We start from the raw sequence: 26,570 nt of genomic DNA, 5'->3' as shown, positions 1-26,570 counted from the left end.
ACAGTATTATTTAGGTCCCCCTGGCCAGGGTTAAAAAGCTTTTTACGGTCATAGAGCTGATGATGGGAGGACTTGAAATGGTGTGATTGTGCCTGCCTGGAATCCCAGCTCTTAGGAAGGTCAGGAAGGAAGATATTGAGATCAAGGGCAGCCAGGCATCCCCTCAGAGAGGATCTCTCTCCTGAACAAGAGGACAGCACTCACCTGGCTGCCTATAGCTTTCTCACCTTCCTGGGGTTACCTTGCAGGGGAGGGGGTTGACCTGCTTCAAAATAGGAACCTCGGGTTCTCACCGTCACCTTGCCACCAACCTGCTAAACCATCAACCTTCTGGGCATGAGTCTTCCTCTCAGTCAGCCGACCCAAGAAGGACTCTTTTATGACACTTTGATTATACCGGATCCTATGTGAGTCAGGAATGCTGTTCCGTGTACAAAGTGTGTGTGTGTGTGTATATATGTGTGTGTATATATATATATATATATATATATATATATATATATATTACATATATATATTATGTATACAATATTCTGTCTGCATGTATTCCTGAAAGCCAGAAGAGGGCACCAGACCTCATTGCAGATGGTTGTGAGCCACCATGTGGTTGCTGGGAATTGAACTCAGGACCTTTGGAAGAGCAGGCAATGCTCTTAACCTCTGAGCCATCTCTCCAGCCCCACAAAGTGGTTTTGAGTAGTTGCCAGTGGTGAAGGTAGGGAAATGGTAGCCTTCACTGTTGGGGAAATGGGGCAAGAGCTATGATGAAATGGGGTAGCAACGAGGCCTCTGTTCACTCAGCGCTCCTGTATCTAGGCCCCTCTGTGGTGTCTCTCTACCTGTGGAAGGCAGGTCCCATTTTATAGAGAAACTGATGGGAGCTAAGAGAGGTTGAGACACTCTCCCACAGTTACAGAGCAGACAGGCCAGGGTGGGGTTTGAACTCGGGAAGTGGGGCTGCAGAGTCCACGCTCTTAAATTCTGAGTTCTGTAGGTAACCCTTAGTTGGAATCCAGACTCTGGTTTTTCTTTAGGCACTGCTGTCTGCCATGCAGGGCTATGGGGAGTAGAAGACCTGCAGCCAGGGAGAAACAGCCCCAGAACTGAGAAGAGCAAGGGAGCACAGTAAAATGGCGGAGACCAGAGTGCCTCCACATTATTAAAGGACCATTTAAAAAAATTTCAGACCGGGCTGGAGAGATGGCTCAGAGGTTAAGAGCACTGGCTGCTCTTCCAGAGGTCCTGAGTTCAATTCCCAGCAACCACATGGTGGCTCACAGCCATCTGTAATGGGGTCTGGTGCCCTCTTCTGGCCTGCAGGCATACACACAGACAGAATATTGTATCCATAATAAATAAATAAATAAATATTTTAAAAAAATTTCAGACCAAAGCAAAAGATATTGCCTCCTCAGGAACAAAGACACAGACGCACAGGGATCCTGGAGTTAGTGCGTGTGTGCTATTCCTTAGCTGCCACCAGTAAGCTGCGCAGCCTTGGATGAGTCACTCTTTCTGGGCTACAATGCAGGGCAAACAGTAGCTAGGAAAACTGATGCTGTGTGTTTAAAGGCAAGTGGCTAAAGTAACTAATTTCCTTTATCTTCCTTCTTTTGTACTCATCACCCTGTTCCCCTGCTTCTGGCACCCAGGAATCCTGACCTCCGTGAAGAGATGCTGGCATGTCTGGTCCAACCCAAGCCAGAGAACCATTAAGAAGGGGCCTTCATTCTGGATTCTCCGACAACACCAACATCCCAGCTGCGACATACTGTTACTGATGAGAGACTGGGAAGGGAAAGCATATATATATAGATATATATAGATATAGATATATATATAGGAAACACCGCGTCCTTGCACTGCTCTGGGGCTGGCGGAGCTGTCAGCTGATGGCAACAACCGACATCTGCAGCAACCTTCATTTCCTTTGCAGACAAATTGAATTGGTGGGAATTTTTTTTTCCAGGAAAATATGTAACAATCATAATCTCTTGTTCCCTGGCCCCTTTCTCCTGCCAAACTACAAAAGCAGACCATGATGATTGTAGATGTTCCCTTGAACCTCGGCTGCACACACTCCAGGATGGGCGAGCACCCGTTTGTTCTCCCCAGCCTCTGTTGCTCCCTCTAAAGCAAAGGAAGAGAAAAATAAGATCACGTAGCCAAGCAAGAGAAGTCACAGCCGCAAGACACGCACAGTCCACTGTTTTCCAAGAAGAAAAGAATGGAAGTCTCCCACTTGGAGGAGGAGGGGGAGGAACACTCGATTGTTACTTTCCGGGTCTTGACACTGGGCTGTGACATCCACTCTTTGTCCTTCTGCCCTCCCCACTTCACCCCTGACTTCTGCTCATCTTGTCTTCATTTTCTGTCTCAGCTCCATCCTGCCTTCCCCCCCCCCCCGACCCTCCTCTTCTGTGTCCTGGTCCGCCTGAGGGCCACTGCGGATGACTCTCATTGGAAGAAAAAGAGACTACGAGAGCAAAAGGAAGCCATGGGAAGGGAAGTAGACATTGTATGTTTCCGGTTTCTCATGATGGAGGTGCAGCTCATAGGAGATTGTATGACTGTGATTTTAAGTTATGTATATTACATGTAACAGGAAACAAATATTAAAATAAACTGTGCTGGTAAGTATGCAGCTGACATTTTCAAGTTATAATTACCTTACTGTGATGTATCCCAAGGTTCCTAGATCTTGCCAAACTGGCCCAGCCGAGGACACTGGACTCTGGGTGTGGCCAGCTCCCAGTAGGGCTGACAGATTCAGTGTAGTGAAACTGTGTGGTGTTTGTAACTGGGTGATTGGTGGGGAGACTGGGGGGCCCTCCATGAGAGGTGAAGGTTCGGCCAGAAGGAAACAACACAGATGTAGTCCCGAACATGCCAGGCCAAGATGCCTTCTCCCCCAGCAGTAGCTGTCTGGGCCTGGGCTGTGCTCAGGCCTCTGCTGCTGAGGTCATAGGTTAGTCCTCCTAGCTCCAGGGGGCTTGCCGCGGCTTTCAGTCCTCTTTCTGTTTTACTGTGACCAGGATCTTTGTTTTGGTTTGTATTCTGCCATGTCTTGCCCTGCTCTTCACCTCCTCATCATCGTCAGTTCCTTCTTTTAAGGGAGGTGGTGCCCTGGCTGAGGTAGAAAGCAGTCCCTCTAACCTGGTTTTCTGAAATGCCCAGCCAGTCTTCCCCCTCTGCCTCTTCCATCTTGTGAATTGTGCTTTTTCCTGAGCTAAGGTAGCCGTGATAAAGAGGTCATGAACACAGGAAAGGCCATGATAGGCCTTCTGCATGATAGGCCGTACTGCGTTGCCAAAGGCCTCACCTATCCCAGAACGATAGCAGGTATGAGGATTGTTGCCCACTGGCTCCATCTGCCTTAGACTCTGGCTTGTAAGACCTCTGTCAGTCAGTAGCCAAGCTCAGAAATGGCCTTGAGATGACAGGAGCCTTTGGGGGAAAACCCGGCCACCAACTTGGCTTTGCACTCTGGCATATGCAGGCTCCTGGCTTGCTTGCCGTGAGCAGTGTCCCTTTCTGAAGGAAATGTCCTACGGCAATCCCATTTCACTCCTAGTCCCGCTAAGGCAGTTCATACATTTATTCAACAAATGTTTATGAGTTGCCTGATTGTGCCAGGCTCTGTTTGTAAGGTGGAAGGAGAAGCATGTAGGGGGTAGGGAACCTGGGAAGCCACCGGGCAAGCCTGTCCCTAACCGTAGCTGGCTTGTTTCAAAACACATCTCTACTTCCTCCATCTGATCGGACTTTACCTGGAGTGTCTCTCAGGGGGCCAGGGCTAGATGCGCCCTCTTTGCCTGCTTATTAGTTACTCCTAGGATGGACACCTTCCCTACTTACAGGTGCTGGCCTGACACAGGGCATGCAGCTAGAACAGCTTTTCTCTGTGGCCGCTGAGAAGTAGAGCCAGGCTCTTAGCAGAGTCAGCCATTTGCCCTGGTGCAGGCTGGTAGGCCCACTCCACTCCAGTGAGACAGAGCATTCTCTCTGCTCCGGGATCTTTGTCCATTCTTGGTGGAGAAGCCACAGAACCTCCTGCCTGCCCTTTAGAACCTGCAAGCTCCTGCTGCTTCTGAGCCAAGAGCAGGAATGGCTCTATCCGTTGGAACTGGGCTCAGGCCTCCCCTGCCTCTGCAGGAACTCTGTGGCCTGCACGCACTGGACGTACATACCTCAGAGGGAGGACCTTTGTTCCAAGGGTTGCACCTGCCCTGAAGGTGGGCTACAGGGCGAGGAGAAAATGACCCGCTTAGCTTGTGGGGTGTTAGAATTTAGGGAGATACTCGCTCCATGGGTGTCCTGACCTTCTCCCCGGAAAGAGGTGGTCAGCACCCTGCCCAGGGAGGAGGGGACCTGCAAAACTCAAATCTAGGGAACTGTTTCCTCCCCGTCCTCCACTCCATAGAGAATAAGGACGTTGTCTTACTGTCTTCAACCTATTTTTTTTCTTTTTGCCTTTTTATGGTGTGTGTGTGTCTCATCTCTATCCAGTAGGCCAGGTAACAGAGTGGGGAAATTCTCAGAGAGCAGAGTTCTGGGTGACCATCTCGATTCAGCTCCTAACTCACCACGTGACACCGGACTACTTCATCCCACCTAACTAAAGGAGCAGGGTAAACTAGTTGCACCTAACTAAACGAGCAGGGTAAACTAGTTGCACCCTGAGCCTTTTCCCACTCTGTCTCACACACCTTTATTTTTCCTGACTTTTGCTTTCTGTGGATCTTTTCCATGTGAAGGTATAGGAAGTGCCAGGACCTGTTTCAGTTTTTGAATCCTGCAAGCACATACCAAGACTGGCCTGAGATTGCATGAGCAACATCACTCTAAATATAGATATATTTTTTTTCAAAAAGCACCTTACCAACCAACTGCAATGCTGTCGTGTTCCTTTTTACTCAGTCCCCTCTCTCCTCTCTTGTCCCCATGCTCCCCCACCTCAGTGCTCCGTGCTGTATGCGTGTGCTCTCTGTTCTTGTATACTCAATAAAAGTGAAATAAATGTGTTTGATGCTGAACCATGGACTCCCTCAGCCTCCCTTATCTCCCTCCTTTCTCTCTCCTCTCTGACCTCGGATGCTGGTACAAGTTGATATAGAACAGGAGTGGAGACATCCCAATGTAGAACACATTTTTTTGTTTTGTTTTTGAGACAGGATTTGTTTTGTTTCTGAGACAGCATCTCACCATGTAGCCCTAGCCTGGAACTCAGAGATTCTCCTACCTCTACCGTCCTAGTGCTGAGATTAAAGTCATGCATCCAGCCAGGCTCTAATGGAAAACAATTTTAATCAACAAAGTCTGGAGTTCCTACTGTGGCCCAGGCCTTGGCTTAGGCTCTGTGGGCTCCATGGCACACAGGGCAAAGTCCTTACTGGCCAAGGGCTTTCTGTCCAGTGGAGGAAACAGACAGGAAAGACAGGTCAGAGAGAGCAGCTCTAGGAAGGAAACACGGGGGAAGCAGTGGGGGTTACTGAAGGGGTCACTTTAACAAGGCCAACGTTGAGAGTGTAGATCAGTGTGTGCTTAGCATGTGTGAGGCTCTGTGTGTGATCCCCAACAACACAAAGGGGGAAACTGGTTTGCCAATTAAGGACCTCCCTAAGGAAGTCATTTTTGAGCTTAATAAAGAGAAAGACCCAGTAAGGCGAAAACCTTGAATAAGAACTTTCTATGCAGAGGGTACAGTAAGTATGTAGGTCCCGGGACCTGGAGCGGGGAGGTGTAGCATAATCATCCAAAAGAAAATCAAACCCCTCTATGGGAGCCTGGTAAACAACATGCCCACAATCCTGCCACGTGCTTCACGTCATCATGCCACCCATTACTGACTTAGCTTTCCTTTAACTCACTTGGGAAACATTTAAGAAAGGAAATTAGGGGACTGGTGAAGATGACTCAGCAGGTAAAGTCTTAGCTAAAGCACTTGCCATCAAGCCTGACGACCTGAGTTCGATCCCTCAGCCCCTCATAGTGGAAGGAGAGGCCTGAGTCCTGCGAGTTGTCCTCTGATCTTCACATGCACATCGTGGCACACGTGCTTCCCCAGACAGACCATAAAATGTTAAAAAATAAAAGCAAAATTGGAGCTAGGGATGTAGCATGCTCTAGGCTTTAGGTTCAACCCGACAGTACTGCAAAAATTAATAACTTTAAAAATTCCAAAGGTAAATAACTAGTGCCACTTGCCAAAGAAAAGCATGGCCACAGAAATAAATGGGAAGGGCTGGGGTGCATAGTGAGTATGCTGGGGGTGGGGTGGAGTCGTATAGCACCAGCCTGGGATGCACACAGCTTACCCCTGAAAGAAAGCAATGAATAAAGATTAAAATTAAAATCATAATTATGTAAAAGCTAAATTCCCTTGGGTCACTTAGGGTACACATTCTACATTTTCTGTTTTATCCTGTCAAGAAAAGCACCCAGGTCATCCTTCTATGTCTCTTCAAGTCTCACAAAAACAAGTCTGCTTTGTTTTGTTTGTCAAGACAGGGTTTCTCGGGCTGGAGAGATGGCTCAGCGGTTAAGAGCATTGCCTGCTCTTCCAAAAGTCCTGAGTTCAGTTCCCAGCAACCACATGGTGGCTCACAATGAGGTCTGGTACCCTCTTCTGGCCTGTAGAACATAGACAGAATATTGTATACAAAATAAATAAATAAATAAATAAATAAATAAATAAAAGACAGGGTTTCTCTGTGTAGCGCTGGCTGTCCTGGAACTCACTCTGTAGACCAGGTTGACCTCAGTCTCAGAGATCTGCCCGCCTCTGCCTCCTGAGTGCTGTGATTAAAGGTGTGCCCCAACACTGCCCAGTCAAAACAAGTCTCTTTTGAGTTGAAGTTATCTGTACCTACCATCCTAAATACTTTTTGAAACCTACGTTCTGAACATCCTGTCATTCCAGATACGATTTTCTCTGTAAAGGCAGTTCACTAAATGACACAGGGCCACACTGTGACAGGAACCCACTCTTCTCCAGAGTCCTGTTTGCTGTGAGAGGCAACGACCACAAGGAGTTCTGTGAATGTTTTCCAGACCTTTCCTTGTAGGTTTCTTTTAATAAGCAATTACTTTTAGAATCCTGGAATAGGACTTAGTTTACAAACATTAGGACTCCGTGCCTCCTGGGCCTGTAAAACTAGTTTCTCTGCTTCCAGGGGATAGTTTTAATCCTTATTTTTCTCAGCTTGGGTTGAAGAGGGTAATGAAACAATTTCTAGACACATTTTTTTTGGTCACAGTTGTCTAGTGTTCTATGAATTGGAGCCTGGGTTTGCTGCCTAACTTCTTCCAAAGCCCAGAACAGCTATCTTCAATTAAGAATTACCTGGACCCAAATACCCATGGTGCCAAAGTTGAGAAATTGTGATTTGGATGAACATAGTTCACAAAGTTGGATTCCCAGGCCACCATCTTCATATCATACAACTTTTGTTGTTAAATGCCCTGAGTCTCTGAAAAGATGCTGAAGCCATCTGAAAGAGGAAGCCCAGAGACAACACCACAGAGATAAGCTCTGAAGATGTCAGTGGAGAGGGGAGGGGAGGGGAGGGGAGGGGAGGGGAGGGGAGGGGAGGGGAGGGAAGGGGAGGGGAGGGGAGGGGAGGGGAGGGAACGAAGCTGAGCTGCTTCCCAAGGAAAATGGGACTGACAGGGCTGGTTGAGATTGATGTGCCTGTTGGTGAACATCGCCTCTGGGCAACCTTGTGGCAGCTCAATGTGATTAACCATGATTGCCCCATCTAGCCTGGTCTGAGATGATTCAATCTCCTAAGAGATGAATTGTGAAATTGTGAGAAGGACATATTGATGGATTCAGCTGTCACTGGGGAAGTATGACAGACAAGGAACAGCAGCACAGGGACCAGAGCTCCAGCTAAATAATGTCTTACACCCTGGTCCTGCATTCTCCGGGTCTAGGCCCCTCTTTGAACCTCAGCTTTTTTTATTGATTGAAAATGCTAATTACCAAATTTTCATCCCCATCCTGTGTCATTCTTCTCTCTTAGAATTGTAGCACCAGGCCGGGCGGTGGTGGCACACGCCTTTAATCCCAGCACTCGGGAGGCAGAGGCAGGTGGATCTCTGTGAGTTCGAGGCCAGCCTGGTCTACAAGAGCTAGTTCCAGGACAGGCTCTAAAAAAGCTGCAGAGAAACCCTGTCTCAAAAACCAAAAAAAAAAAGGAAAAAAAAAAGAAAAAAAAATTGTAGCACCAGCAAGAAGACACCTTTAGCAGCAAGGGAGATTCATTCTTGGTTAGGAACAGAAATAGGAGATAAATCAACCTCTTGACCAATTGGGGCTGAGGAGATGCAGGTATGGTTCAAAGGAAATGAGGCCAGTAAAGGGGTGGGGGAACTCCTAATCTTTCCGGGAATGTCAGGGGCTTTCCAGGAATTTGGGCATGCTTTTGTGCTTCCTTTTCGTTGACGACTGTCATATTGCCGGAGTGTGGCACTCAAAGGCAGATGGGTGACGAAGTGAGAGGCGATTTGTCTTTTGCTCTCTCTGTCAGCCATTTCAACCGATTTTGGTAACTAACCTGAAGAAGAGATTGGAGGTTTTTAGAAATCCTGTCTTCAAAAATAAACAAGATCACAGCAGGGTAGAAAATCAGGCAGGTAAAGTTAGCAGTACAAGATTAGGGAGGGTCACACACTGGCTATGGTTATGTAAAGGTTAAAAACAGTGTCCAAGTGGCGTACCCTATGAATTTTGGTGCTGTTTAGCTAGCCCTCTCCATCACATAAGGCAATTCTTTGCAATACATGACATATATCATCTCCTAATGGCTCTGGGACCTAGCACAAGGTCAGACCCACGAATGGTCATTTACTATACCACATTATTAGTAGTAGGTAATGTATCTAAGACAACTAGCTATGGACTAGGTCCTAAAGAAATGGTGAAGAAAAAGACAGGCAGGTTTCCTTACTCAGTGCACATTTATAGCTTGCCTATGTAGGTCTTAGACCGACAAGACACAGGGTGATCCTTGCCAGGCAGATTGCTGTGGTGGCTGTTGAAGCAACTGGTTCTCCCTTCAGACAACAGCCTTGGTTTCTGAAACTCTACCTAGGGACGAGTGTGCCTAGAATCGGGGACTGTGTGGTAACAGGGCATCTTTGACTCTGTGACTGGCATACTGATGTGGCTAAAGAGGGCCGGCCATGACTGATCTTGTCTAACTGTGGCTTCTGGGTGCCGCCACCTGGACCATAATTTGGTGCCCGTGTCTGCTTGAGACCAAAGGACTGTGACTGGTGAGTATGTTTCTGGAAGGGGAAGTGCATAGTTTAATTAAAATTGTTATCCACAATTCAGGTGGTAAAATGAAACACTAAGAAGAAAACCAGGGCTTTATCGCGAGGAACCTGCAAGCACGGGCCAATTCTTCTGCATCCTGGGGCTCCGCCGGACCACTTTTTCCGTAACACCTCTCCCGTGCCAAAGCCGCCGAACTTCCGTCCCGTTTCTGTGGCGGCCGAGCGTGAGACTTTGCGGTGAGTGTTGGCTCCTGTTACTTCTTTCGTCCTCGGGTTTCGTTGTGTGTGGCCAGGTCACCTCGCTTCTCCGCTCAGAATCGCGGAGTGCATTTAATTAGGCCCCTGTCTCCTAGCCAGCCGAGTTTGTGGGTTTGTAGGCTTGTGTCTCAGGAGGCCTCTCTCTCTCTCTCTGAAAACCTCACCAGGGACATCGTGGTCAGGCGCCCTGGGGCCCACGACGTAACTTTTTCTCCCTTTTTAACTGTAGAGCTTGGAGACCAGAGACCTTATCCTCACTCGATCTGGTTCTGCCCACCTCTGCGTTGTTTCCTGTAAGTCACCCACCGGCCTCCGGACTTTATTTAAATGTGTGTTGTATTCTGGGCATACAGGTGTGTTCCGTTCCACTCTACCCTGCTAGGTTAGTTTTAAACAAGGGGACTAGACCCTTTATTTTCCCTCACTTTCAACTGGGTTTTTGATGAGTTTGAAAAGCTCTCCACTCCTCAAACCTTTTTATTAATTTTATGTGCTCATGGGAAATTAGGTAGCAGATTTCATTTGGTCATTTTTTTTTTTTTTTGACAGATCTTATGGTACTCTCTGGTAGCAGGTTTTAGGTAGAATGTAGTTTAAAATGATTTTTAGCATAGTTCTAGTTTAAAGTAGGCCTTGCATGTTTTTGGTTTTGTTTCTCCATCCTTACCCTCTGTTCCGAGAAAGCCTTGGATGCAGATTCTTGTGTGTGCAGTGAACACAGGCCTGTGGTACCAGCAGCCAGGCTTTGACTTTGGAACTGTGTGACCTTGGGCATGTAACCTCTCAAGTGGTGCCTCTGTAGTGGGGAGTGAAGACCCTTGCTTGTTAAATCAGAGCCCCATCCTGATTTCCTTAGACAGATGCAGGATTCCCATGAGGATGAAGGGAGTTTCTTCTGTCAGGATTGAATTCAATATGTGACATAATGTGCAAGAAATGAAGTAGCCTTTCCATGTTCTGGTCAACTCATTCTGGTTTTTTTTTTTTTTTTTTCCTCTGCTCTTCTAGAAGACAAGAAAGAGTCCTGCTTTTGGCCACCCACCACTGGCCTCATGGCTTCCATGCAGATGGATCCTGAGTTAGCCAAGCAACTCTTCTTTGAAGGAGCCACTGTGATCATTCTGAACATGCCCAAGGGGACAGAGTTTGGCATTGACTACAACTCCTGGGAGGTGGGACCCAAGTTCCGGGGTGTGAAGATGATCCCTCCTGGCATCCACTTTCTCCACTACAGCTCTGTGGACAAGGCCAATCCCAGGGAGGTGGGCCCTCGGATGGGCTTCTTTCTTAGTCTGAAGCAGCGGGGGCTGACAGTCCTTCGCTGGAATACTGTCCAGGAAGAGGTAGATTTGTCTCCAGCTCCAGAGGCTGAAGTAGAAGCTATGAGAGCCAATCTCCCCGAGTTAGACCAGTTTCTGGGCCCCTACCCATATGCAACACTCAAGAAATGGATCTCACTCACCAACTTCATCAGTGAGGCCACCATGGAGAAGCTGCAGCCGGAGAGCCGGCAGATCTGTGCCTTCTCGGACGTGCTGCCTGTGCTGTCCATGAAGCACACCAAGGACAGGGTGGAGCAGAATCTGCCCCGCTGTGGTACTGAGTGCAGAAGCTACCAGGAGGGCTTAGCCCGGCTACCTGAGATGAAACCCAGGGCTGGGACAGAGATCCGCTTCTCAGAGCTGCCCACTCAGATGTTCCCAGCAGGTGCCACACCAGCAGAGATCACCAGGCACAGCATGGACTTGAGCTATGCCCTCGAGACTGTGCTCAGCAAGCAGTTTCCTGGCAACCCCCAGGATGTACTTGGTAAGAAGGAATTAGGCTTTTTGGGGGAGGATGCTAGTGGGGGTGTTTTAGAATAGAGGGCTCATATTGGATTATCTAGTTCAGAGTTCTTAAAGGAAGCTAGGAGGTATACTCCCTAGTCATTATCGTACATATCTATCTTTGCCCTTAGCCTAAAGATTTTAAGTCAAGAGATCTAAACAGGGCTCCAGCAGTTTGGCTGTCTGGCTATTCATCTAATTATTTGAGCATCTTAATTGAACCTGTGTGCATAATCCTATGTTTGTTAATCAGTGGCATAGCCTCGCTCTGTAGAGAGTAGAGAGAAAAAAATTTGGTGGATAGTAGTCACACTGAAACCACATTGCCCAAGGCTCCTGGTTGTTAGCCAGTTCCGTCTATTTTCCTATAAGCCCCTATCTGATGCCTCACTTTGCTTGAGCTCTTAAAATGTTGGTCTCTTCCCTGACTTAGACCAGGGCTTTTATTTTTATTTTAACTGTTACAGTTTGATTGCTGCTGGTTCTCTATTGATTTAAAATAATATGTATTTATTACAGAGCAGAAACAAAAATAAAATTTACTCCAAGTCTTGGATCTAGAAATAAGTATTTTCACAGTTCAGTGCATTTTTTCTTTTCTCTCTTCACTGTATTTCTGTACATTTCACTTGTCTTATATTTCAGTCTTTGAAACTTCAGTTGTCTTCTAAGAGTGCATGTGGTCTTTATAGAAACAAGGCTGTAGAGTAGGGTTTTGTGATGTGTTGAGTATTTCCATGTCGCTGCTCAGTGTCCAGAGCTACAGCACCCGTTCTCAGTGGTCACTCCTTGAGATGCTGCTCTTTTCTGATATAAATACAGCCTAATAAGCACTCTGGAGTGTCACTGCCTAGGCTTAGGGTTGGACTGTGCTTGTTGTCAGCTTCTGCCTCCTGACAGCACTCAGCATGGTTTCTTGGTGAAGCTGTCTTCAATTCAGCGGTTGAAACACGGCTTCTTATTTCCATCTCTATTTCTCGAATACTAATGACAAACATTTGTACTGCTGTTTGTGCTTCATACACGTGCCACATGTGGAGGCCAAAGGTCAGCCCCTCAGGTATTGTTCCTTTTTCTTTTGAGACAGGTTCTCTCATTGACCTAGAACTCAGCAAGCAGACTAGGCTAGCTGGCCAGTAGACCCCTGGCATCTGCCTCCCCAGTGCTGGGATTGTAAGCACTTGTACCATCACTCCAGTTTTAAATTCTGGTTCTGGTACCTAACTCTGGTCCATGTGCTTGCAAGACAAGCGCTTCACTGACTGAGCATCTCCCCAGCCCCTTACACCTTTAACACCTGAACTTTTCTTATAAATTGTCCAGGGCATTTACATAGTTTTCTGTTGGTGGAGGTTGGTGAGAAGTTTTGTTAGACTTTTTTATATCCTTAGCTGAACTGATGATACAATAGACATTTTAATGGGTGCATCTTAATGCATGACATAGTAATATAAAATGAATTAGTGTAATTAATATAAATTTCTCTGTGTAACAGCTGTAGCTGTCCTGGAACTCAATTGGTAGATCAGGCTAGCCTCGAACTCACAGAGATCTGCCTGCCTCTGCCTCCTGAGTGCTGGTATTAAAGGCATGTGCCTCCATATGTGGCTGATTCATTCTTTTTATGGCTCATATATACGTAGCTTAAATTTTTGGCCACCTTTGAAGCCAGGGAGAATGTGTCTGGCGAGTCAGTGTGAGTGTGTTCGTTTATTTAGAGTCAAGGTCTTGCTCTAACCTGGATGGCCTGGAACTTGCAGTTGCAGTGAACCCCCTGCCCCCACGTCCTGAGTGCTGGGATTACAGATTGTACTACGACATCTAGCTCAGGTGTAGTCTCTCTGGCAGGCGGAGCCCCAGTTGCTTGCACATGCATAATGGCTTCTGGATTGTCAGATCTTTGCTGGAGACAGGTATCAATTGGAGATTCAAATAGAAACTGGCATTTTGAGTGTTGCTTTGTGTCCCGTATTATTCTAAGTGTTTACTAGGCACTGTAGTAAGTAATTTACTCTTTATTATAATTATCAAATAAGAAAATTAGGCATAAATAGATTACAAAACTTGCCTTAGGTCATACTTCTGCTAAGTAGTAGAGCTGGGATTTGAATCTAGGCAGTTTGGCTCCAAAGCCCATGCTCTTAGCCACTAGGCTGCTCAGAGATGAAATCAGAGCCCCATGATTGAATAAACAAAATAAGCTGACAGGTAAGCTAGCCCTGGAATAAGAATTTAGGAATTTCCTGCCGTGGGAGGTTCTAGAAGTGTTTCTACCCAGCATCAAATCTGTTATAGCTTTCCATCATTCAAACAGTAGTTATACAGTCTTGGGCATGCCCTTGACCTCATCTTAAAATGAGGGAAACACTGCCTTCCCTGATGACCTAGAGGAACTGGGCTGAGAATTGAGGGTGGTGTGTAATGCAGCTTTTCACCAGCCCTAGAGTGGGTCGTGCTGCCCGGGAAGCTTAGAATATTCGCCACTAAGGGGACCTTTTCAGTGATGTGGAAATGTTAAAAATTGGTTGTAAAATACTTTGCACTGATCTTGTTTTCACAAATTCTGGAGTTCATTTCTCTGCTCAACCAAAATCTCTGACTTGACCAACTGGGCAGCTTTACTTACTTTTTTGTAAGTTTTAGAATTTATTATATTATTTTTACTTATGCCTGTGTGTATTTGTGTGTCTGTGGTAGTGTGTTTGTGTGTGTGGTGGGTATGTGTATGAGGGGATTTCAGATCCCCTGTAGCTGGAATCCCAGGTAGATGTAAGATGCCTGTAGCAAGTACTAGGAACTGAACTCGGGTCCTCTGGAAGAGCAGCAAATACTCTTAACTCCCGAGCCACCTCTCTAGCTCTGGGCAGGTTTGCTTTTAATGAAATCCACTAATAATTCTGATGGGTAGGTTTAGGGTCCACCTCCTGAAATGTGAGGCATTTAGTAGTATTACCACTTTTCTTAGGACCCACTTTTGTGTAAAGACCTAGCCACAGTTTGGTGTCCCATGGTTTGAATTTTTAGCCGTTGAGCAAGTATTTTCTGAGTGCTTGTTGGGTGCAGAGTCCCACCGTAAGTTCTGTTGGGTGACAAGGGTACACGGCTCCGTGTTGCTAAGGTCTAGTGTAAATGATGGCGTTGTAAATCATGTAGGGAAGTGCCAGCTGGTTGCCTTGCTATGGGGATCTCACTGTTCTCTCTGTACCTCCTAGGTGAGCTGCAGTTTGCCTTTGTGTGCTTCCTGCTGGGCAACGTATATGAGGCATTCGAGCACTGGAAGCGGCTCCTGAACCTTCTGTGTCGGTCAGAAGCAGCCATGGTGAAGCACCACACCCTGTACGTCAGCCTCATCTCCATCCTGTACCACCAGCTTGGTGAGATCCCTGCCGACTTCTTTGTGGACATTGTCTCCCAGGACAATTTCCTCACCAGTACCTTACAGGTGAGCAAACTGTGGGTGACACACATGCGGGTCACAGGAAGGCACCCATGTTGGAGCGCCCTCATGAGCGTCACCTTCTTCTTTCTTGCTGCTTTTCCATGACTCTAAGATTTCTTGAGCTTACTTTAACCTTGAGGTGTTTCCGGGTTCTCTATCTTCTGTGTTGTAAGCACCTCTGTGCCACAGATCCTCTCTCTGGCCTCGTCCTGGGTACTTAGAATTTGAATCCTTTCCACCGCTTTGGACCGCCTGGCTGCATTGCCAGCTTTTTATTACTGTAAGGAGATAACTGACACACCTACTTTGAAATAAAGGGATTTATTTATTAATTTGTTTTTTTATTTCTTAAATTTAGTTGTGTGCCATGGGATGCTGTGGAGGTCAGAGCTTAGCTGTGGGAGTTGTGTGGGCTCTGAGGATTGAACTCGGGCCATCGTGCCTGTGCAGCGAGGGCTGTTACTCAGCGAGCCATCTTGCAGCCCCAACAGAGGCTTATTTAGCTCATGATTTGTAGGCTCAAGAGCTCAAAACCTGGTGGCCCTACTGGTGACAACTTCTTTGAAGAACCCACTTTTGCTACATTAATCCTTCCCAAGAACATTGTCCTGGTGAGCTAAGAGCCTCTCACCAGGCCCTGCCTCTTGGCATTGCCAAATACATGGAACTTCCAAGGCACGAACCATGGGGGATAAATAAACCCCAGCTAAGCCAGAGCACCAGCTCGAACAGCTTCCAGGGCTCGCTGAAGCTCTGAGTTGCTGCAGCCTAGTGAGGCAGAGTTTTGGAGCTTGTTATTCCCAAGAAACATCTGCAGCTCCTTAGATCTCATTTAAGCATTAAAGTAACTTTGATTTCCTGTTCAAACAAAATGTGCCAGTTTCTGCAGAGATTCTCTGACAGAAAAAGTGAAATTTGCTTTTAACTTGGCAATTAAATTTTCATTATGAGTGGTAATTAGGGAAGGAGCTTCAAACAACTTAGAATCTTCATCCTGTGCTATTTCCTCCCTTGGCAAACAGATTAGTTTCCTTTCTGTACTTGGGACAGCCTCTGTCACTCACATTTTGTAACTTTCTAAAGTATAGCAGAAAAGCAGCTAGTTGTCCGTTTCCATAGCTTTTGTACCACCAGTGTCTTTCTTCTCTGTGCGTGATGCCCCATGAGGCCTGTTCTGTTCAAGATGTTCCTCACTTATCTCTCATCCCCACCCACAGAAGAAACTAGTATTTGTTAATGTCTGTCGGGTAGCAAACACCATATTTACTATGTTATATGATGTCTAAGTTAATTTTTCTGTTGCTATGACACCCTGACAGAAGCAACTTTATGGAATCCTGTTCCATAAAGGGGTAGTGACAGCAGCAGGAGTTTGAGGCAGCCGGTCACATCACATGCAGAGAGTGGTGAACTCCTGTGTTGAACCCACTTGCTTCTCTTTACATATTCCAGAATCCAGCCTAGGGACGAGTGGGTGGATCTGTATACGATAGGTAATCTAGTCAACCAAGTCTGTATACAGGTATGCCCAGAGACCCTTCTCTTAGGTGACTCTTGATCTCTCTTATCAGATTGGCAGTTGAGATGAGCCATCACATGTCGGCTCCCCGGAACCCTGTTGGACAGACCAGATTATTTTCATTTTTTCAAATGAAAAAAAATTAGAAAGGTTAAATCATTGACTTACACTAGAAAGTAGAAGTCAGGATTTGCATAGGAGCTTGGAATTGGTTTGGCACTTGTGCTCTTGTCCCAAGGTACTAAATACAGTGTAGATCTCCCCCACATCCCACCAAAAAAATCCCGTGGATGTTGTTTCTCAGAGGCAGAGAATGCTTTTCCACAATTGCCATGCTATTGCAGTCTCTGTAATTAGGCAGCAGGCAGTTGCCTGGAAATGCTGGCATTTGGAGAGCTTGTGCAGACTGTGATGTGTCTGTCAGATGACGGCTTGAGCCGGGCACGTTCTACTTGAGAAGAGTTAAACTGCCCTTTCCTGTTCTTTATAGAATCTCTGTCCCCTCTATGGGGACCATCCTCACAAAGTCACTGAGCTGCCAGGCAGCTGCTAACTGGCCTGCACTGGTGGCGGCAGCCATGGGGAACGATGCAGTCTAGGGAATGACATATTGCCCTCATGGTGTGAGTGGATGCTGTCACACAAGAACAGGAAAGCTGTGGTGTTGCTGGCTTGTGTTGCAACAGTGATCTCAAAATACCAAGGACCCAGCTGGACTGCTGGATGCTTGTGTGGGTTGTGCATTGCTGATGGTTTGGAATTTTCTCTGGACAAGACATTTGATATCATTTGGTTTATTTTGGGGGTTTGTTTTTAGACAAGCTCTCTAGCTCCAACTGGCTTCAAACTCCCATTGTAGCCAAGTATGACCTCGAATTTCAGATTCTCTGTTACCCACCTCCCAACTCCTGGAATTACAGGTGTGTGTCAAACACACCCAGTTTATGTGGCACTGGAGATAGAACCCAAGGCCTCACACTCTGCTTCCTGAGCTATACCAGCTGGTACCATTATTTGGAAATGTTCAGGACATATGCCTTTAAAATAGTGCACACTAAATGCTTTTGAGCACCTTTAAAATAGTGCACACTAAATGCTTTTGAGCACCTTCCACTTCGGTTGTTGAAGAATACAAGTAAGACTTAGCTGGGGCTCCTGTCCTCAAGGGTTCATTGATTAGGAGTCACTGACTAAGCCCCTGCTGCATATGAGGTTTTGTTCTAGAAGTGAGAATGTCACTGAACAAGAGTGTCAGAGTCCCTGTCAGCAGGAAATAAACCCATGAATTAAATGAAGAATTCCAAATAGTAGTGTTACAGAAGCCATATCTGCCCTTGTACTTTGTCCTAGCTGGGGCTTTTTGGTCTCCACTAGACTACATCAGAGTTTATTAACCTCCCTGGTTATCTTGTTAAACCACCTGCTTCCCACACTGCTGCCTCTGTTGCTCCAAAATACATCTCTGATCCTGTTTCTCTGTGGCTCTCCCTTTTGCCTAGGAAATTTAAATGTGCCAGCCTTGACTCCAAGGCTCAGGGTTCCTTGGCTCCTAGCCTGTTCCCTAGCTGCTGTTTCCTCCCGTCAGGATAGTGTCAGTGGTCTGCACAGCTCCGTCAGGATAGTGTCAGCGGTCTGCACAGCTCCGTCAGGATAGTGTCAGCGGTCTGCACAGCTCCCGTCAGGGTAGTGTCAGTGGTCTGCACAGCTCCCGTCAGGGTAGTGTCAGTGGTCTGCACAGCTCCCGTCAGGATAGTGTCAGCGGTCTGCACAGCTCCCAGACAGGCCATGCTGTTTCATCCCTCTCCCCCTTTAAGACGGGATCTTGCTTTGTTTCTGAAGCTAACTTTGAACTCCTGGGCACAAGTGATTCTAGCGGCCCAAACAACTGGAACGACCCACGTGAACACTGTGTCTATACTTCCTGTGCTTTAGTTGTAAAAAGCGCATCATTTGAGTTTGATTTCCTCTCAGCACATTTAAAAATGTTCAGAGCAGTATTAACTGTAAGCATGTTTTTCAGAATGTTCTCTGGAGCCTCATATAACAGAAACTTTGCATCCATATTTCAGGCAATCTGGACTGAAGCTGATTCTCCAGTCTGTCATGTCCTTCCCACACTCCCTCTCTGTGAGGCCCTCCCTTGTCTCTGCCTCCTCCTGGTAGTCTTAGCCTGCTCTGGACTTGCCACTTGCATCCTGCAACGCTTATGCTTCTGAAGTGAATACAGCAGTCCTCACAGAGCCGGAAGCTTGCATTTCCCCCTCATTGATTATTGTCAACACCTAGCATTTGACCTGTGTTACTGCCTGTTTTTTTTACATGTAAAGCATTTATAATTCCTTTGGCAGTGTAAGTATATGTATAAACAATAAAGTCTAGCAAAGGGCATCTAAGGGTACATCTAAGAGGAAATGGTGAATTCTGACTGGGGTTAATATTTGAGGGGCTTGAGGGGTTCTAGAATAGCTTTATGTGAGAGACATTGATATTTCCAAAGGCACAGTGTGGACTAGGATATTATAAAACCTTTTTTTCAATGTCTTGGCAGTGAGAGTCCGATTCCTCACGCAGAGGCATTCACTTGGGGTTTTTGTGACTGAATGAATCAGACCTTAAAAGCTTCCTCAGCTTGCTCCCTGCTCTCTCTGCCACTAGTTGAGTGGAGTTGGCTTCCTTGCTTAGAAGCATAAATGTCTACTGTCCATGGAGACTGGTGTGTGTGTGTGTGTGTGTGCACTTAAAGACATTAAAGGCAGCCATATTAGCGTGCATGAAATCAGTCCTTTATGACCTCAGCCATTGATTTTTTTTTTCCTCCAAATTTCCCAAGTGAGACACTTGAATAAATGCCACTGGCTTTTACAAATCCCTTGGATTTAGCTTGAATAAAAATGATTTGTTTTACAAAAAGTTTTTTTCCTCTTATTTAAAGTAACTTAACTTACCATAGTTTGTTTAAAGCTAGTGAAAAGATAATCTGGAATTAATAGTGTGTGGGAAAGAGTTGTGCACAAAATAAGAATTCTAACTGCCGATTGCATAGTATTTAGGCATATATCACATAACCCGTGGTGTTTGGAGATCTTGTTGTGTTTTTATAGCTGTAATGCATTCCAAGCAAGCACTGTGCCTTATTACTATTTTGGGTGTCATTTTTAACAATTATAGATATAGATGGGTTTTTTTGTGTGTGTGTGTCTTATTTTTGAAATGGGTGGAGCCTTATGTATCTCATTCTCACGTCAAACTTAGTATGTAGACTTACATGATCTTTAACTTCTGATCCTCCTGCCTCTCCCTCCCAAGTGCTAGGTTTAGTGGCATGTGCCACCATGTGCAGGTTATGTGGTGCTGGGGATGGAGCCTAGGACTTTGTACTTGTGAAGGGTGTACTCTACCAACTGAGCTGTAGCCCTAGTCTTAATAATGTCTATAATGTTTTATCATAAACTTTTTTGTTTTTTGAGACAGGGTTTCCCTGTAGCTTTTTGAAGCCTGTCCTAAAACTCGCTCTTGTAGACCAGGCTGGCCTCGAACTCACAGAGATCCGCCTGTCTCTACTTCCCAAGTGCTGGGATTAAAGGTGTGTGCCACAACCGCCCGACTATCATAAATGTCTTAAAAAATATATGTGTATGGGTGTTTTGCTTGCATGTATGTTTCTGCAACACTTGGATGCCTAGTGCCCATGGAGGCCAGAAAAGGATGTCGGATTCTTTAGAGTTGCGGACTGTTGTGAGCTGCCATGTAGATTGTAGGGACTAAACCCAGATCCTCTCTGGAAGAGCAGCCAGTGGTCTTAACCAATGAGCCATCTTTCCAGCTTTATATCATAAACATTTCTAATAGATGAATTTTTCTACCTCCTCCTGCCATTGACTGTGGCTTTTGTATGCTTAATATACATTACCTTATTTACCCCTCAAAACAATGCAAGAAGTTGAGTATACAATTCTGTTGTGTAGATGTTGTAGGCCTTGTGTTTTTGTCTATCCTCATAGAACAAGGGATGATCTGGCTGAGGTTTAGATTTGAAGCCCACTGTAGGGCTATGTTTATAGCTCCTATATCTAATTATAACTCCAGATGAAACAGCCCAAATTTCCTGAACTGACATTGAAAGATATGAGTCCAGGCTGGTGAAATAGCTCAGCAGGTAAAGGTTGCTTGCCACTGAGACTATATTGTCTTAAGTTTGATCTCAGGATCCCACATAGTAGAAGGAGAAAACTGACTTCTGCAAGTTGTCTTCTGATCTCTACATGAATGGTGTGTGTACGTGTAAATTAAATAAATGTAATTTTTTTAAAAAAATTTAAAGACAGGAGGCCAGGAATGCTGGTAAATGCCTTTAAACCCAGCTCTCGGGAGGCCAAGGTAGGGGGATCTCTGTGAGTTCAAGATCCACCTGGTTTACAGTGTGAGTTCCAGGACCACCAGGTTTAACGAAGATGGATTCCTGGCTCTCGCTCTTGCTCATCACTGCAGTGCTGTGGTCCTGCCCTTACAGCCGCTTCAGTTACAGTGAGAACCAAGCCTTCTGCCAGTTTGATTTGTTGAGTCAGTCCCTTGAGGCTTGTGTTGTTTAAGGAAGTTCCTTTGTTGGCCTCTCTAGAAACTTTAGGATAAGACAGGCTCAGCTGTCCCCTGTGATGGTTGACTTTCTCAGTGTGACTGGACTGTATGTGCTGCCGTCACTGACCTTTGCTCTTTAAAAGCTTTACTGTTTATGACTGGAGGGGGGTTTTGTTTGTTTTAATTTTATGATAGACTTAATGATTACAGTGTTGGTACTTTTTCTATAGTTGAAGAAAGATGTGTTGTGGCTGTTTTTTTTATTTTTATTGAGTTCTACATTTTTCTCTGCTTTATTTTTATTTTATTTGGGTTTTTGGGATTGTTGTTTTGTAGCCTAGATTGGCCTGGATTCTCTATAGACTCTATAGACCAGGCTGGCCTTGAATTACAGATCCACCTGCCTCTGCCTTCCTAATGCTGGGATTAAATTCATATGCTATTACCTCACTTGGCCTATAATTTTTTTTTTAAATTTTTTTTTTAAAAGATTTATTTATTTATTATTATGAATACAATACTCTGCCTGCATGTGTACCTGCACCCCTGAAGAGGGCACCAGATCTCATTATAGATGGTTGTGAGCCACCATGTGGTTGCTGGGAATTGAACTCAGGACCTCTGGAAGAAGAGTCAGTCCTCTTAACCGCTGAGCCATCTCTCCAGCCCTTGGCCTATAATTTTTATTTTAGATAAATACATTCATTTGCAGAATGTGATGATCCTGTTTTAAAAGTCTTTTTTTAAAAAAAATTCAAGATTTATCAACTAAAATTAAGGTAATTCATTTTTCCATGGTGTTAGAAATCTTTACTTGATTTTACCTCAGGAAATAAAGTAACTAGATGATTACTAAATTTTTTAAAAGAAAACAGAATTTATACTGGTTCTTTTATCTTTAGAATAAACGCAGCCCCAGCCCCGGCATGAAGGAGGTCACTGAAAACTGAACCCAAGGTCTCACCTAAGCTAAGCAAGCGTTGTGCCACTGATCTGTAGTCCTAGCACTGACTCAGTACTTTAAGAACATCTTTTCTGAATTGTTTTTGAACTATCAAGCAGAGTAACACTTACCTCACTTGGGAGCAAGGCTGAGGCAGAATTGAGACTGGGTAACCTAATAAATTCAAGGCCTTTCTAAACTAAGTCTCAAGAAACTGTGTCTCAAGAAAAACCAAATTAATTATTCAGTTTGTAAAGCTATAAAGAAAATTAAGAAAAATAAATAAAAGATGGTCGAGGCCAGGGGTGAGGAGAGGGAAGGTGAGGGTTGAAAGTCTAAGGGTGACACCAGAGTGTTTCTAAGGGTGGCCAACCTGTTCTGAAGCCTAAATATGGTGATGCCCCAGCAAATCCATAGAGGCTTCCTGGCTGAGAACTAAATCCCAAAAGAAAGCCCTCTACCTGTGTGTAATCATCCACTGGCTGCATGGTTACGGGTGTTCACCCCAGTGGGTCAAACAGTGCAGTGGGAACATCTAATTGTATGCAAAGTGTACTTCAGTAAAGTTGGTCTTTAAAAATGAAAGTCATTGAGGTCTATAGCCCAGGTTCTAGATACCTGGGGACAGTTAGGGAAGCACCCCACAGGACAGAACCAAACGTTCAGTATCAAGGATGTATTTACCCTGTCAAGACAGATGAAGGTTATAGTGGAGAAATTAGAAGATTGACCGTCCCTGCTTGTCTGAGCATGGTGAGCACAGTGTAGTGAGTGACCCAGCATCCTCATCTGTACAGCGGGATTAGCAGTTTCCTGCCCTCCAACCTGCTAGGCTTGTGGTAAAGATTTAAATAGCAAGTTAAAAGTTGTTTTCAAATTAGAAGCTTTTAGAGAGAGAGAGAGAGAGAGACAGAGAGAGACAGAAACACCAAAGGCTTTGCTTGTGCCCACTTCTAGTTGATTTTTTTTTTTTTTTTTTTTTTGGTTTTTCAAGACAGGGTTTCTCTGTAGCTTTGGAGCCTGTCCTGGAACTAGCTCTTGTAGACCAGGCTGGTCTCGAACTCACAGAGATCCGCCTGCCTCTGCCTCCCGAGTGCTGGGATTAAAGGCGTCCGCCACCACCGCCCGGCCTTCTAGTTGATTTTACTCTCAAGAATGTTGAGAAGGTAGGTGGAGAAGGTGGGTGATGACTCTTGAGTGCAGCTTGTTCCAGCCTCTCACTTCCGGCTATTGCCAGGTTCAACACAAATCTGTGTTCTGTGTTGTACTTACTGATTGGTGAGCATCCTGTGGGCCCTAACTCCATGCCAGGCTCTGGATGGTATGCTGTGTTGAATACACTGGGATTCATTCCCCACTCTTTAAGCATGGACTGCTGTGATGTAAGACAATATAGAAATGCCATGAGGGAAGCCAGCCTAATGCTAAAGGAACAGAATTCAGGGGAGCGCATTTTAGCCTGGACCTTGCAAGAGTCACAGAAGCCAGCAGCATTCTGGGACCTGGTGTGCAGCTTATCTCTAGCCTTTTCTACAGCACCGTCACATATTATTTGGTGCCAGGAACTGTGCAAAAGATCCAAAAATAAATTTTCTTTGAGCCTGTGGTTGTCTTCATTCTCCTGACATTAAATAAGTTCTGTTAGAAACCAGAAGTGTAGAATGCTAAAACGTGGATGAACCTCAACGACATGCTAAGTGATGTAAGCCAGCCACAGAGCAGGTACTATATACTTCTTCTTCCGTGAGGTTCCTAGCCAAGTCAGATTCCTAAAGACAGGAAGTAGAAAGAAGAAAACAGAAAGAGTGTTGCTAAAAGCCAGGGAAAGGGAGTGATAGGGAACACCAGTTCTGGTGGATAGAGTTTCTGCTGGATAAGATAAGAAGTTGGTGATGGTTGCACTATGGGAATGCACGTAGTGCCACTGGCTAATCACTTAAAAAGAGTTTAGACAGTAGCTGTATCTATTTTACCACAATTTCAACAATGGTAATGCTTTTTTAAATGAATATTAAAGACAGCTTTTAAGAGGAATAGAAGCCTCAAACTGGTATTCTGTGGCCCACTTAGAAGATGAGAGCAGCAATTCAGCCTTGTTGGCTGAGGGCCTGGGACTTTATGGGATTCAAGGGCTTATGTGTCTCCCCAAACTTATTTACACCACCTGGTATAACTGTCTTTTCTTCTGTGCTATTGCCCAGGTGCCCTGAAGATCTTAACACCTCCCTCCCTGCCTGGGTGGGGCTACAGTGGTAACTCTGATGGCCATACTTTCACGGGGCATCTGTGCCCAGCATGGTAATTTTCCATTCCAGTCCCGTTCCAGTGTCTTCCTTCTTGGTTTTGGGGGTGCATAGCAGGTGTCTTGGGACTGTGCCAGCAGCAGCTGATCTACTACCTCAGAGAGCTGAACACTAGGAGGAAATTTCCACAGCTTTCTTGGCCCCCTGATCTCAGGAGTAACTTACCCTCTGTTCTCTGCAGGTTTTCTTTTCTTCTGCCTGCAGCATTGCTGTAGATGCCACCCTGAGGAAGAAGGCAGAAAAGTTCCAAGCCCATCTGACTAAGAAGTTCCGGTGGGACTTTGCTTCAGAGCCAGAGGACTGTGCCCCAGTGGTGGTGGAGCTCCCTGAGGGCATCGAGACTGGCTAGCTGCAAATCTGCAAGCCAGGGAGACCCCTTTCCACATGGCTCCTACCTGGTGTCTCTGCTCATCTATCTGTCCTTGAATCCTCCAGCCTAGTGGCTCAGTCAGGTCCTGCAGAGATGGAGCCAGGATTCCTCTTCACCAGTTAATACATTCCTTTGCTGCCAAAGTGGAGCACTGTGGTTCCCTTCAGCCTGGCCCTGGAGTTTAGTTTCATAAAAAGGCCCTTGGAGAAGGTTCAGGTGAGACCTGCCCCAGCAACAATCTAATTCCTTCTAGCAATGAGAAAATGAACCTTAAGTCTAAAAGACTAGCTGCTTATTCCATAGCTGGTTAACAGGGGAAAGAAGAAACCTGGTCCATCCCAGTGGCTAAGGTGTTAGTGAAGTTTTAAGTTAAATGTAGGTTTGAAGTTGAATGAGGTTTGTACAGAATTTTTGCCTGCTCCATGTGGAATGGAAGGAGATCACCAGCAGACGGGCCGCTGAGCTCTCTGGAGCCAGCCTGGGCAAGGGCGATAGGAAGATGATGCACTGAGTCTGACAAGTGGTCAACTTCAGCTTCCTCTCCCAAGGCCCCTCCTGCCTAGAAGCCCTTAGATCTCCCAGAATTGGCGCCTGCTCTTGGGGCTCCATCCTGAGGCCTCTCACTCTCAAGTGGGAGATAGAAGCTTTCCACGGTCTCATTTTTCACTAAGGCCACCATGACTTTTTCTGGTAATGTGGAAATTCAATAGCAAAAAGAAAGGTTCTGTCCCATGTTTGCTCCTTAGACCCTATTATGGGTGGGACCTTACTTCAGAGCCATGGAGATAGCTAGGTATTAACTTCCCAGCCCTGCCGTGGGGCCATCGTCAGTGCTGTCACATTTCTGGTGTTAGGGAGTCTTGAGGGCACACCCCTCATGCTGTGTGGGCAGAGTTCTGCCTCAAGAAGAGCTCCCAGGCCCTCCATCCTGACCTGTGCCATTTGCTGTGCCCTGGGATCCCAGTGACATCCTCTTCTGAGGTTCAAGCTCCCAGCAGGTCTCTGAATGAGAGTCCTGCTGCTTAAGACTTTCGGTTCCTCTTGTTTCCTTGGAGATGGTTTTCCAAGAGCAGAATGTACATTAAAGTTTTTGATTTGGGACTAATCCCCCTGTGTGAGTCTCTAATAACCAATCTGCCCAGTTTCCGAAGCAGCCAGGCCTACTGTCCGTAGACAACACATGTACCTGCAGAGCCTGCCCAGGAGACCCGGCAGCCTGCAGTTTCTGGAGAAGGCAGGCAGACAGCTTTGCCTCTGTTTCCAGTGAGACAGACACACCCTGTAGCTCTGCGTTAACCTCAAGTTTCACCTTGTGGGAAAGTGCTGTTCCCTGTCCTCAAAGCCCACTCGTCAGAACTACCTGGGGAGCATGTTCAGAGCACAGATCCCAAGAAGTGAAGTTCTGGTGCGTGCTCAACATGAATGAACCTGTGCCCGGGGCTGGGGAAATGTCTCTCTCGGTGGATAAGTGCTTGCTGTACACACGTGAGGACCTTCAGAGCCCCAGAACTCATGTAAGACGTCAGGGGCAGCAGTGCACAGCTGTGATCCCAGTGCTGCAGAGGCAGGAGGAGCTCGGGGCTTTCTGAGCAGCCAGTCTAAGCAGATGGTAAGCTCCAGGTTCAGTGAGATACTGTCTCAAAACCAAGTGGAGAGTGACAGAAGACGACATCCAGTACCAACCTTTGACCTGCACACACCCCCCACACATTCATAAACACGGAAATGACACGTGTGGGGAAGGAGACCCAACAACAAGCATTCTACATGGGCACGATACCGAGCAGGCAAATCCACGGGGTGAAAGAAGAGGAGCGGTGTGTATTCAAACCGCAGTTTGTGGTGCAACGCTTGAGAAAGTTCAAATCCCCATCTTACTCCTTGGGCGGCAGGGGCTTCAGTTCTCAGGGACACTCAGTTTCAAGTGATATTTTTAAGCAGTAACACATACTTGATGCCTAGAGCACCTCTGGGGAAAAAATTGTCTCACATTGCCATTGTGAAGGTAGCACCTTGGAGTTGGATCATTCCCCGAGTGTCCCTGTGTCT

General features: G+C 46.0%; 2 protein-coding genes across 3 annotated transcripts in view; both read left to right on the top strand.

Annotated features, from left to right (window-relative positions):
* Nucleotides 1-4,939, top strand: part of Epb41l1 (erythrocyte membrane protein band 4.1 like 1) — a 72,712-nt gene extending 67,773 nt beyond the window's left edge. Inside the window, exon 24 of the mRNA XM_042055061.1 lies at nt 1,653-4,939. Coding sequence (XP_041910995.1) covers nt 1,653-1,661 — 9 coding nt within the window. The 3' untranslated portion in view covers nt 1,662-4,939. The remainder of the gene's footprint in view (nt 1-1,652) is intronic.
* A 4,524-nt stretch (nt 4,940-9,463) lies between these two features.
* On the top strand, nt 9,464-25,626 carry Aar2 (AAR2 splicing factor). 2 transcript variants are annotated; one of them, XM_038331702.1, is made up of 5 exons: nt 9,466-9,522; nt 9,773-9,836; nt 10,552-11,352; nt 14,585-14,814; nt 24,333-25,626. In XM_038331702.1, exons 3-5 carry the CDS (start codon nt 10,596-10,598, stop codon nt 24,498-24,500), a joined length of 1,155 nt encoding a protein of 384 aa, XP_038187630.1. In that variant the 5' UTR covers nt 9,466-9,522; nt 9,773-9,836; nt 10,552-10,595; the 3' UTR covers nt 24,501-25,626. The 2 variants fall into 2 exon arrangements, with proteins under 2 accessions (XP_038187631.1, XP_038187630.1); XM_038331703.2 differs by lacking the exon at nt 9,773-9,836 and having other exon boundaries at nt 9,464-9,522.
* The last annotated feature ends 944 nt before the right edge of the window (nt 25,627-26,570 follow it).

The sequence above is a fragment of the Arvicola amphibius genome, chromosome 5, assembly GCF_903992535.2.
Source record: "Arvicola amphibius chromosome 5, mArvAmp1.2, whole genome shotgun sequence".
NCBI lineage: Eukaryota > Metazoa > Chordata > Mammalia > Rodentia > Cricetidae > Arvicola > Arvicola amphibius.
Note: the sequence above shows the minus strand (reverse complement) of the source record. Positions and strands in the feature narration are given on the sequence as shown.